Below are 13,780 nucleotides of genomic sequence, written 5' to 3' on the forward strand. Positions count from 1 at the left end.
TAAAAGCAGCACAACACTCTTGTCATATAGAGGATATTTGAATATGTCTTTAAAATCAGCAGAGACCTCCTGTTATATAGATCATCTTTGAATAATGTTTTTGTATATTCCTAAAAAAACAGCAGAACACTCTTGTCTTCTAGAGGATCTTTTTAATAGGTCTTTAAAAGCACTCGTGTCGTATAGAGCAGTGGTTCTCAAACTTTTTCCAGCAAGTACCACCATAATGCCCAACATTAAAATACAGTAGCGTAGTAGGTCCAAGTATTCATTAAAAAAAACAAGACAGGGGTTTTATTTAAATGTTTTTGGCCACTGTAACATCACACACGGTTTGAACAGTAACACCGTGTTTAAATATTTAATTAAGTGATTATTTGACCACTAGAGGGAGTACACTTTGAGAGTCACTGATATAGAGGATCTTTGACTACCGGTAATGTTTTTGTATCTACTGTAGTTTGGTTAAAAAAAAAAAAAATAGCAGAGCACTCCTCCTGTCACATAAAAGATCTTTGACTATGTTGAACAAGGTATGTGCGTGTGACCTTTGACCTTACTGCACCTGCAGCCTGATGTTGTGCAATGTGGATGTTCCAGGAAATGGGTGGAGCTTCGATGATGGGTGGGGTGGTGAGGAGTGAAGCGGGAAAAGTTTGAGTGGGGGGGGGGTGTCGGGTCGTCTTCCTGGTCGTGGTCTTCCTGTTGTTGCGCTGCAAGCCGCACAGGAAGTGTTTTTCCTTCCGCCTCACCAAGAATGCCCGGACCCCCAGGATGAGTTGTGCACAAAAGAAGACCACACGTCCCCCCCATATCATAGATAATAAGGGGCGGGGTCTTCATCCCGCCAGGCCAATCGCGTCGTCCCTACGAGCTGTGGTTGCTGTCGCCCATGGCAACAGAGGTTTTTAGGGAAGCATGACAGCTGGCAGAAGGGGGGTGGAGGGGCACAGCGCTGTGCCCCTCCACTCCTCCTAAGCCAATCACATTGCAGCCGCCCTTCTGGCTGCTCGCTTCTCATTGGCTCTCCATGTGTGGCCCCCCCTGCAGCGGGAGGGAGGGGTGATGGAAAGGGGAGGGGGGGGGGCGAAGGGGCGGGGCCAGTCCGCACAGTCAGAGCTTGAGGACGAAGAGCGGGAGTCTCCTCCGCCGACGCTATCCAGGAGACAAGTGAGGGTCCTCCACTTCCACGCGCGTCACCATGCGCGCGCATGGAGGCTGCAGCCTCGCCTCGGTGACGCCACGGCGGCCACGTTGTTGTTGTTGTTGTTGTTGGGAATACTGGAGAGTGGGAGACGCAGCCATGGCCGAGAACAGGAGGAGGGAGGAGGGTCGCTGAGGACATGGAGCAGGTAAGGATGCGCGTGGTTTCCCGTGGAGGTGCGCGTGTGCGTGTACGTGCGTGTGTTGCGTCAGCGCGGCGCGTTTAGGTGTAGACTAGAGCATCCCCACGAGACGCGACACTCCCTCATCCCCACTTCGCGCTCCCGTTCATTATGGAGGTGTGTGCTCACGTGACCGCGTCATCTTCATCCTCATCCTCACCTTCATGGCTGACAAATGTTCCACTACTTCCCCCCCCCCCACCTACCCCCACCATGGTCCCTTCCCCGTCTCCTGCCACCTTGCTCCTGGGTGACGTCACACGTCCTCCCGCCAATAAGAGAAGCCTTCATAATTGATGTAGTGCCCACCCGCCCGACTTGCTCAGGGTGACCATAGCTAACCCACCCACTCTTGTAGAGGTGACGTCATCAGTGCTGCCAAACAGATACTATACTATATGTACTATTTTTACTATACAGTATTGTATGTGCTATATGGACTATACAGGAATACTGCATGCACTATTTTTACTATACAGTATTGTGTGTACTATATATATTATACTGTATGTACTATATTTACTATACAAGTATGTACCATATGTGCTATATTTACTAAATGTACTATTTGTGCTTTATGGACTATACAGGTATACTACATGTACTATATACGATATGTACTATTTTTACTATACAGTATTGTATGTACTATATATACTACACTGTATGTACTATATTTACTATACAAGTGTGTACCATATGTGCTATATTTACTAAATGTACTACTATATGGACTATACAGGTATACTACATGTACTATATACGATATGTACTATTTTTACTATACAGTATTGTATGTGCTATATGGACTATACAGGAATACTGCATGCACTATTTTTACGATACAGTATTGTGTGTACTATATATACTATACTGTATGTACTATATTTACTATACAAGTGTGTACCATATGTGCTATATTTACTAAATGTACTACTATATGGACTATACAGGTATACTACATGTACTATATACGATATGTACTATTTTTACTATACAGTATTGTATGTGCTATATGGACTATACAGGAATACTGCATGCACTATTTTTACGATACAGTATTGTGTGTACTATATATACTACACTGTATGTACTATATTTACTATACAAGTGTGTACCATATGTGTTATATTTACTAAATGTACTACTATATGGACTATACAGGTATACTACATGTACTATATACAGATATGTATTCTTTTTTGCTATGCAGGTATGTACTGTGTAAAAACTGTATAGTACTATTGAACATAGTAGTATAGTATTCACTCTATTAGGCACACCTACACAGCCTATTAAACAATAATATTGCTGTATTGAACAATAAACTATACTCAAAAACTACTGCCACCTAGAGGATATTTGAGGATTCACAGTCAGTGCTTAAAAACAGCAGAGCACTCTTGTCTCCCCAACCAATATTTTTATTTTTTTATTTTTATTAAATCAACATAAAAAACACAATATATACATTATATATTAATATAAATCAATACAGTCTGCAGGGATACAGTCCGTAAGCACACATGATTGTATTTCTGCATAACAACCCTAATCTGTGGATGTTTGACTGGTGTTTTTGCAGTCAGTCCTAAAAAAAAACAGCAAAGCGATCCCGTGTAAGAAAGGATCTTTGACGAGTATGCCCCCCAGTTTTCTGTTTTTTTTTAAATTGCAGAGCGCTCCTGTCCAATGAAAGATCTTTGACTCAAGTTTTTTGCAGTAAGTGCTTGAAAACAGCAGATTGTGCCTTTACTATAAAGGATCTTTGATTACAATTGTTTCCCCCAGTAGGTGCTAAAGAAACAGCAGAACACTTTTGTAATATACATGATCTTTGAAATGACTATTTTTGCAGTAGTTGCTTAAAAACATCAGAACACTCTTGTCTTCTATACGGTAAAAAAAAAAAAAAAATCCTCTTGTCATATAGGATCTTTGATTGATGTTTTTGCAGTAGGTGCTTAAAAAAGCAGAACATTCATTTACTTTAAAGGACCTTTGATTAGCAATGATTGGCCCAGTAGATGCTTAAAAACAGCAGAACACTCTTGTCATATACAGGCTATTTTTGCCCCATACCACCAACCCCCCACTACCACCCCAACCCCCAAAAGAAAAACTTGCAGAGTGCACCTGTCATACAAAGGATCTTTGACTGATTATTTCTTTACAATAGGTGCCTAAAAACAGCAAAAGCGCTCCTGTCATAGAGGATCTTTGATTGATGTTTTTGCAGTCGGTTCTTAAAAACAGCAGAGCATTTCTGTCATACAAAAGATCTTTGAGTGATTGTTTTTTTTGCAGCAGATGCTTAAAAACAGCAAAGTATTCCGGTCATATAAAGGATCTATGACTACTGTTTTTTTTCGGTTCATAAAAACAGCAGAGTGGTCCCGTTATATGAAAGATCTTGACTGGTGCTGGGGTTTTTTTTTTTAAGTAGGTGCTTAAAAACAGCAGAATTCTCCTGTCATAGAATTTCCTCTCCGGTATGAATAAAGTGTTTCTGATTCTGATATAGAGGATCTTTGACTAGTGTTTTTTGCAGCAAGTTCTTATAAACAGCAGCGCGCATGTGAGCATTGTTGTCTTTCTAAAGACAAATCTTGTGTGTACTTATTGTTGTTGTGGTTGTGAGAGCGTGTATACACGCACACACACACACACGCACACACACACACACACACACACACACACACACACACACACACACTCACTCACTCACTCACTCACTCATTTGTTGCACATCCATTAATGTTATTGATTGATGGGCTGCATGCTAGAAGATTCAAGGTAACTATTACTGCTAGGAATACTTATTATTATTCATACTGTGTGTGTGTGTGTGTGTGTGTGTGTGTGTGTGTGTGTGTGTGTGTGTGTGTGTGTGTGTGTGTGTGTAGTAGTTGCTGACAAGTCTCAGTGACACGGGAGCAGAGAATACAGTGACGTAATGTCCAAATATGATTATGCCGCTTCCTGTTGGGTCATGTGACCGCGAGGATTATTGTTGTTTTGCAGCGAGGCCATCACGCTTTATCTTAGCCTTGTGTTTCCTCTTTGCGTGTTTGTTGTCTCCAAAGTGTCATCATCGGCCAGTGTGTGACTCACGAGTGTACAGACACTCCAGTGACATCATCGCAAACATTAATAACCAGGTGTGAATGAATGATGGGTTCAAGAATGTAAAGCGACTTTGGGTACTTAGAAAAGCACTATATAAATCCGAGGTATTATTATTATTATTATTATGCGACAACTTGCACTTACTTTGTTTACATCGATGAAAAACCCGCTTCTAAAAGTGACTTTTTACTCCCAAAATGGAACTCTTTGATTCTGTTCTACCTTTTATTATTAACAGTGCTTAACTTCTTTATACACTTGTAACACACTTCAAATGTCACCAAGTCGTTTGTTTGTTTACATCAGGGCTACCCAAACTTTTTCTGCTAAGGTCCACAGACGGACAGACTAAAAGTGTGAAGTGAAGTGAATTATATTTATATAGCGCATTTCTCTAGTGACTCAAAGCGCTTTTACATAGTGAAACCCAATATCTAAGTTGCATTTAAACCAGTGTGGGTGGCACTGGGAGCAGGTGGGTAAAGTGTCTTGCCCAAGGACACAACGGCAGCGACTAGGATGGCGGAAGCGGGGATCGAACCTGGAACCCTCAAGTTGCTGGCACGGCCACTCTACCAACCGAGCTATACCGCCCAGGGGATATTTTGGTAGTTTTTAACTTCAAAAACCAGTACAAAATACAATTTTCTAGAAAATGCTGTTTCGGAAGAAATTTTGGTGTAAATGGTGAAGATCCAAAGACGAACTGGAATGACAAAAGTTTTCACGCTGGCCAGATAGCTCAAAGTAGCAAAAAATATGAGCAAAATGAGCTGAAAAAAACAACATGCTAACAGTACTATGCTAACATGCTAAAATAGCATGTTCACAGTTAACATTAGTGAAATACCAAAACAATGACAGTGTGGTGTATACCTGCTAAATTAGCTAAAAGGATAGCATGCTAAAATGCAAGCTGTAAAATGCGTCAAGGACCAAAATATATTACTGAGATGCAAGCCTGTTAAATTAGCTAAAACATGCTAATATTTAGCATGTTAAAATGCTAACTGTAACATGCGTCAAGCACCAAAATATATTACTGGAGGTGTATGCCTGTCAAATTAGCTAAAACAAATGCTAATTTTAGCATGCTAAAATGCCAGCTGTAGGATGCAATAAATGCCAAAATATATCACTCTGAAGTGTGTACCTGAAAATGTGTTTAAAATGCTAGCATGCTAACGTTAGCATTTATCGGCCGATAAGTGCTTTAAAATTTAGTATGGGAAATTATCGGTATCGGTTTCAAAAAGTAAAATGTATGACTTTTTAATACGCCGCTGTGTACACGGACGTAGGGAGAAGTACGGAGCGCCAATAAACCTTAAAGGCACTGCCTTTGTGTGCCGGCCCAGTCTCATAATATCTACGGCTTTTCACACACACAAGTGAATGCCAAGCATACTTGGTCAACAGCCATACAGGTCACACTGAGGGTAGCCGTATAAACAACTTTAACACTGTTACAAATATGCGCCACACTGTGAACCTACACCAAACAAGAATGACAAACATTTCGGGAGAACATCCGCACCGTAACACAACAGAACAAATACCCAGAACCCCTTGCAGCACTAACTCTTCTGGGACGCTACAATATACACCCCCCGCTACCCCCTACGACCCCCCCACCTCAACCCCGCCCACTTAACCTCCTTATGCTATCTCAGGGAGAGAATGTCCCAAATTCCAAGCTGCTGTTTTGAGGCATGTTAAAAAAAATAATGCACTTTGTGACTTCAATAATAAATATGGCAGTGCCATGTTGGCATTTTTTTTCCATAACTTGAGTTGATTTATTTTGGAAAACCTTGTTACATTGTTTAATGCATCCAGCGGGGCATCACAACAAAATTAGGCATAATAATGTGTCAATTCCACGACTGTATATATCGGTATCGGTTGATATCGGAATCGGTAATTAAGAGTTGGACAATATCGGAATATCGGATATTGGCAAAAAAGCCATTTTCAGACATCTCTAGTTAGCATGCATCAAGTACTAAATTATGACTAAAGTGTATACTTATAAAATTGGCTAAAAAAAAAAAAAGCATGGTAGGAGGTATAATTCATTAAGTAAAAAAATATTTGGCGCTGAGTTGTATACCTGCAAAATTAGCAGAAAAGCTAGCATGCTAATATTTGAAATGCCAATGTTTGTTGGCGTTTAAAAAATGAGCTATGTCGCAAATGGCCCCCAGGACGCACTTTGGACACCCCTGGTTCACGCCATCAGCTAAGTCGAGATAGCACTATACAATATTATTGACTAGTGGTGTGGAACGGTCGTCATGTATGACGCAACGCATGACCTCATCTTTTTCTAGCGGCAATCTTTCCTTCGTTCGGGACGGTCGTGTATGCTAAGCTAGCTCTGAGAGCGATGGCGGAAATTAGGGCCAGGGCCTCTTTCTGTCACATCGCAGCCACGGACAAGATCGTCCTGCAGCAGCGTCGGTCGGACCGACACCGGGAGAGCGCATGAAAGGAGCGTTATTCGCCCCCAGGGATGACCGGAACGTCACGCTCCGTTTGAGTCATCAGCACTTTTCGGTCAATAGTCATTAGGGTCGACCTGGGCGGGGCCTCCTGCTGCTGCTCTTGCTGACCACATCTATCAGGAGACAACTTCTCTCTGCTTTAACCAGCGTGTTGTCTTCATGATGGAGCAAGATATAAATATCAAATATCACCCTTGTTTGAGATATTTAATCTTACTTAGAATTTCAATTTTTGCAGTGTGGTGCTTGGACCAGGTGGACATTTGGGTGAAGATCTGGATATAGGTGCCAACATCGCATTTATTTAAAACATAAACAAAAAAAGTCAATACAAATGGCAACATCCACCATTTAATCATAATTGTTCAGCAAATTACTTTTACAAAGTAAATATAATTACCTGTTGCTTTACCAAAAAAGTGATTGGATTACTAACGGAATCTTTAGTAAATGTAATTAACTACTAAGTGTAACCGGTCGTCTATTCCTCTGCGTTGTGTGGCTTGTATGGAACACGACCGACACCCATACTTGCCAACCTTGAGACCTCCGAATTCGGGAGATGGGGGGGAGGGATTTGGTGGTAGCGAAGGTGTATATTGTAGCGGAAGAGTTAGTGCTGCAAGGGGTTCTGGGTATTTGTTCTGTTGTAATTATGTTGTGTTACGGTGCGGATGTTCTCCCGAAATGTGTTTGTCATTCTTGTTTGGTGTGGGTTCACAGTGTGGCACATATTTGTAACAGTGTTAAAGTTGTTTATACGGCCACCCTCAGTGTGACATGTATGGCTGTTGATCAAGTTTGCCTTGCATTCACTTAAAGGCCTACTGAAATGAATTTTTTTAATTTAAACGGGGATAGCAGATCTATTCTATGTGTCATACTTGATCATTTCGCGATATTGCCATATTTTTGCTGAAAGGATTTAGTATAGAACAACGACGATAAAGATTGCAACTTTTGGTATCTGATAAAAAAAAGGCTTACCCTACCGGAAGTAGCGTGACGTAGTCAGTTGAACATATACGCAAAGTTCCCTATTGTTTACAATGATGGCCGCATGAAGTGAGAGAGATTCGGACCGAGAAAGCGAAGTCAAAAGTCCTCCTGGTTAGAGTCTCTGTTATCCGAGTTCTTCCATCTTGACTGCATCTTTCGGGAATGTAAACAAAGAAGCGCCGGCTGTGTACTGTTGTTGCTGACTACGTTCGAAAAATACGTCCATTTCGCACCGACAACTTTCTTCTTTGCTTGCTCAGCTTCCTTCTCCATAATGCAATGAACATGATTGCAACAGATTCACGAACACAGATGTCCAGAATACTGTGGAATTATGAAATGAAAACAGAGCTTTTTCGTATTGGCTTCAATGTGGAAGGCATCCCTGTGTTCCCCGGTCTACGTCACACGCATACGTCATCCGCAGAGGCGTTTCGAACCGGAAGTTTAGCGGCAAATTTAAAATGTCACTTTATAAGTTAACCCGGCCGTATTGGCACGTGTTATAATGTTAAGATTTCATCATTGATATATAAACTATCAGACTGCGTGGTCGGTAGTAGTGGCTTTCAGTAGGCCTTTAAGTGTGTGTATAAGCCGCATACATTATGTGACTGGGCCGGCACGCTGTTTGTATGGAGGAAAAGCGGACGTGGCGACAGGTTGTAGAGGACACTAAAGGCAGTGCCTTTAAGACACGCCCCCAATATTGTTGTCTGGGTGGAAATCAGGAGAAATTCGGGAGAATGGTTGCCCCAGGAGATTTTCGGGAGGGGCACTGAAATTCGGGAGTATGCCGACACCGTGGGTTGCTCAGCTGCACTTAACCGGTAATACAGAGAATACAATTGTTGTCAATAATGTTCTGCCGTCGTCGAGTCCCTACACAAATATAATAATGAACAAGAAAGTGAACTTAAGTTCTTAACAAGACAATACATTTTCTGTCGTCGCATGGACGCCTACCTCTCCCGTTATCGTAGACAAAAGGGAAGTTGAAAGGCGTGTCCAACGCATATAAAAAAGAAAGGCGTCACAGTAATTATTGCAGTAGGAGGGACAACGAGACAATGGTTCCACATTGACAAAACATCGAACAACATTCAGGTATTTACATACATGTAACTTACACATTTTGTGTAATTACAACAATAATAAAACATTATAAAATACATTATTTACAAGACATAATTGACCCTGTTACATAAGCATATTAATTAATGAGTTACTTTAAAAAAAAAAAAATCAAATACCTGGCATATGCAGTTGAGAGATGTTTCATGAGAGCAGAGTGTGTGTGTGTGCCTTTAAAAGGCCAAGTAAAAAAGTTAAAGTTGAAGTACCAATGATTGTCACACACACACTAGGTGTGGTGAAATTTGTCCTCTGCGTTTGACCCATCCCCTTGTTCACCCCCTGGGAGGTGAGGGGAGCAGTGAGCAGCAGTGGTGCCGCGCCCCGGAATCATTTTTGGTGATTTAACCCCCAATTCCAACCCTTGATGCTAAGTGCCAAGCAGGGAGGTAATGGGTCCCATTTTTATAGTCTTTGGTATGACTCGGCCGGGGTTTGAACTCACAACCTACCGATCTCAGGGCGGACACTCTAACCACTAGGCCACTGAGTAGGTAGGTAATAGGTAGTTCAGCAAATTACTTTTAAAAAGTAAATATAGTTACACGTTGCTTTACCAAAAAAGTGATTGGATTACTAACAGAATCTTTAGTAAATGTAATTAACTACTAAGCATATTAATTAATGAGTTACTTAAAAAAAAAAATTCAACTTCAAATACCGGTCATATGCAGTTGAGAGATGTTTCATGAGAGCAGAGTGTGTGTGTGCCTTTAAAAGGCCATGTACTGTGTAACCGCAGCAAAAGCGCGCTTCTGGCTGGAATGTACTCTCGCGTCGCGTAGCTTGCGTCGTCGTGGACCTTTGAGACATATAAAGCGCGGCCTAAAAACCGCGGCATATGGATGACGTGACACGTTTATTCCCACATACCGAATCACTACTGTGCATGCGACCGCAGCGTGTGTGCATGGGGTCGTGCACAGTGTAGCGTTTCACGTAGCAGTGAAAGTGTGCACGAGCGTTAAAGAGCCTCCTGTTGACTTCCACACGGCTCAGCGAGAGGGAATGTAAGCACATGTGCAGGGATAAAGGACAAGAATGTGTGTGTGTGTTCTTGTATTTCTACCCTTCTTGAGACATCAACAAGGAAAAGTAGCTTCCATATGAGGAGGTGTGAACAAGTTAGGACATAAATCATGGTCCCAATAAGGAAAACCATTGCATCTAATAGAGAATGTCTCATTTGCACCCCTGGTGGTGAAATCTATCAAAATGAGGGTGGTCCCAAAAAGGAGGGCTTTTTCAAATTGACTGTGTGTCGGTTTTAAAAGTGCTCCCCCTCTGGTCAACATATGAAATAACAAGTGTGTGTAAAAATGTCAAGTGCCCCCCCTCTGGCCAACAAATGTAATAACAAGTGTGTGTAAGAATTTGAAATGTTGGCCAAATGTTTGGCCAAAATTAATAAAAAATAAAAAATGTATATATAAACATACTGTAATAACTTGAAGTAAATAATGTAGATTAAAAACCAATTACAAACAAAAAAATTAAACCAAAATTTAAATGAACTAATAGCAGTTTTTTCTCACAATGTGTCGACTTTTATCTTATAAAATTGAGAACAATTTCTCATATTCTTTCTGTTTCTGTAATATTGCAATATTTTCTCGTAAAATTATTACTCCTCCTGTCCATCCATTTTCTACTGCTTTTTAATGTCAAATTATTACTTTTTAATGCAAAATGGCGACATTTGCCATGTAAAATTCTGACACAATATTGCCAATTTTTTTGTTGTTCTTGTAAAATAGTGACATTTTTTTGAGTAAAATTATGACTTGTGTCATATTTTTGCGAAGTAAAATTCGGATTATTATTATAATATTGCCAACATTTTTAAGTTTTCTTTTAAAATTGGGACTTTTGTCGAGTAAAATTACGACTCTTTTCATATAATTGCCAACATTTTAAGCTTTTCTTGTAAAATTGCTACTGTTATTGAGTAAGATTTCCAACCGTTATCATAATGTTCCACAAATGTTCCGTTTTTCTTATAAAATGTTGACTTGCGTTGAGTAAAATTACAACTTTTATTGTAAAATAACTTTTTCTTGTGAAATTGTGACCTTTTTCTTGTGAAATTCCAACTCATTTTTCACAACAAGTTTTTTTTACATTTGCATAGTATGTATATATTATTAATGTTGTAAATACAAATCTTTATATATCTAGAAAGGGTGGTCCTAAAGAGGTAGGCATTATTTGGAGGTATCAAGATGGTAACAAATACAATAATGTGTGTGTGTGTGAATGTGTGTGTTCTTGTATTTCTACTCTCCTTGAGATATCAACAGGGAAAAGTACCTTCCATGTGAACAAGTTTAACCGAAATCATGGTCTAATAGAGAATGTCTCATTTGAAGCCCTGGTGGTGAAATCTATGTGGTCCCAAAAAGGAGGGATTTTTCAAATTGACTGTGTGTCGGTTTTAAAAGTGCTCCCCCTCTGGTCAACATATGAAATAACAATTGTGTGTAAAAATGTGAAGTGCTCCTTCTCTGGTCAACATATGAAATAACAAGTGTGTGTTAGAAATTGAAATGCGCCCCCTTTGGCCAAAATTAATTTAAAAAAATAAATAAATATGTATATAGTTTATAGAGACATACCGTAATAACTTGAAGTAAATAATGAAGATTAAAAAACGATAACAAGATAGGCTCCAGCACCGCCCGCGATCCCGAAAGGGAAAAAGCGGTAGAAAAATGGATGGATAGAAAAACTAAATTTTTTTTTTTTTTTTTTACCAAAAGCTTACTTTTTTATATGTGCATAGTTTGTATATATTATTAATGCTGTAAATACAAATCTTTATATATCTAGAAAGGGTGGGCCTAAAGAGGTAGGCATTTTCAAAGGTCTCAAGAAGGTACACATACAAGAATGTGTGTGTGTGTGTGTGTGTGTGTGCGCCTCATGGTGGAACAGGTGGTCCAATCTGACGCCCCACCCCAGGACACCCCCTCCATGTACCCTGAGAGCCCCCCGCAACTTCCAAGCCTCACAAGTTTGGACTGTCAGGAATGTCTTCCTGCTTTGTTCCTAGCAGCGGCCACTTTGTCAACATCTTCACTCTCCTAATTAGACAAAAGTTTTGGGTCGCACCCCTCAATCAATTCTTCCATCAATGTAGTAATTTCTAGTTCGCGCTTCATTTCTTATTTAAAAGGCAGACTTTGTTTGGTTAAAAGCAAAGCTGGTGGATTGCGTGTGAAGCGCGTCCGCACAGCGTCCGTGTTCTTAATGTTCAAGCAAAGGCCAATTGGTGGATGGCTGCAGGCGCACAATGGGCAGATTGTCCCGGGACAGAAAGTAGGACAGCGAGTAAACAGCTTCCGCTCTGCTCGGGGAAGACTACTCTCAGTAATAGCCGTGTGTGTGTGTGTGTGTGCCTGGGGTCAAAGTTCAGCCCACATGGCCAACGTCTGCTTGACTTAACAGGCCTCCTCACTCCAGAATACTGCAAAAATACATTAAAAAATATATTTAGTCCCTGTTGTGAACTTTTGTTATTTAAAAAAAATTTACAAACTGATAAATAACATATATTGGAATATGGGATCCATTATTTAAATTTGTTTGGACTATTAAATGAACCTAAAATATGACTTATTTTATCTTTGTGGAAAATATCGCCCACAATGTGTTGTCAAGCTTATGAGATGCGATGCAAGTGTAAGCCACTGTGACACTTTTTAGATGGCTGTGATTATAATGTAAATGAGGGATTTCTAATCGCTTTTTCTTTCGCTTTGCATACTAGAGTCACAGATGTACTTGCACTTACAGATGTAGCGACAAACTGTAGTTACTGACAGTCTTTTTCCAAAGTGTTCCTGAGCCAATGTGGTGATATCCTTTACACACCAATGTCGATTTTTGATGCAGTCCGTAATATCATTGCTTACATGCAGTGATTTCTCCAGATTCTCTGAACATTTTGATGATATTACGGACCGTTCCCTGTTCTGAACTTTAGTTATTTTTGGATAGTTTCCAGTAAAACCAACAAAACAACAACAATTGTACTAATGTTAAAAGTTGCCATCTATTTAAAAGTCTTGCACACAAATGTAATTTACAGTACGGGTGGAACACAAATGGTTATTTTTTAATTAAATAACGTTTGGTAATAGCATTTATTTGATTAATTGTATTTTATTACATTTATTTAATCCGTTTTATTTAAGGTATTTAATTTTATTATATTTCTCTGTCAAACGGTCGTTTTTTTTTTAATTGAAATATTTTTATAAAATGTTATTAATTTTCAAAAATTTACAAAACCAGGATAGTTTGCAGTTAAAGCAACAAAATAACAATTTTCATAGGTCGAATTCAGTAACAACAGACTCTTGGTTGAATTAAATTAAATCAAATAATTAAATAAAAAATAATAAAATGTAATAATGATAATAATACATTATATTGTTTATTTTATTAAATTGATTACATTTATTTTATTCAACTTATTTTAGTTTTATGTAATTTTCCTTTTTCTTTGGCTGCCGCTTGACTATCAGTAAAACGCTCACTTATTAATTCAAATTGAAATATTTTTATAAAATGTTATTCATTTTAAAAAAATATACAAAACCAGGATGGTTTGCAGTTAAAGGA

The 13,780-nt window shown here is 39.5% G+C and overlaps 1 protein-coding gene across 1 annotated transcript in view; it reads left to right on the plus strand.

The window, feature by feature from the left end:
* The first annotated feature begins 1,159 nt into the window (after positions 1-1,159).
* arhgap23a (Rho GTPase activating protein 23a) overlaps positions 1,160-13,780 on the plus strand; it is a 139,513-nt gene continuing 126,892 nt past the window's right edge. The window contains exon 1 of the mRNA XM_062050132.1: positions 1,160-1,352. Coding sequence (XP_061906116.1) covers positions 1,344-1,352 — 9 coding nt within the window. The 5' untranslated portion in view covers positions 1,160-1,343. The remainder of the gene's footprint in view (positions 1,353-13,780) is intronic.

This window comes from Entelurus aequoreus, linkage group LG06, assembly GCF_033978785.1.
Source record: "Entelurus aequoreus isolate RoL-2023_Sb linkage group LG06, RoL_Eaeq_v1.1, whole genome shotgun sequence".
Taxonomy (NCBI): Eukaryota; Metazoa; Chordata; class Actinopteri; order Syngnathiformes; family Syngnathidae; genus Entelurus; species Entelurus aequoreus.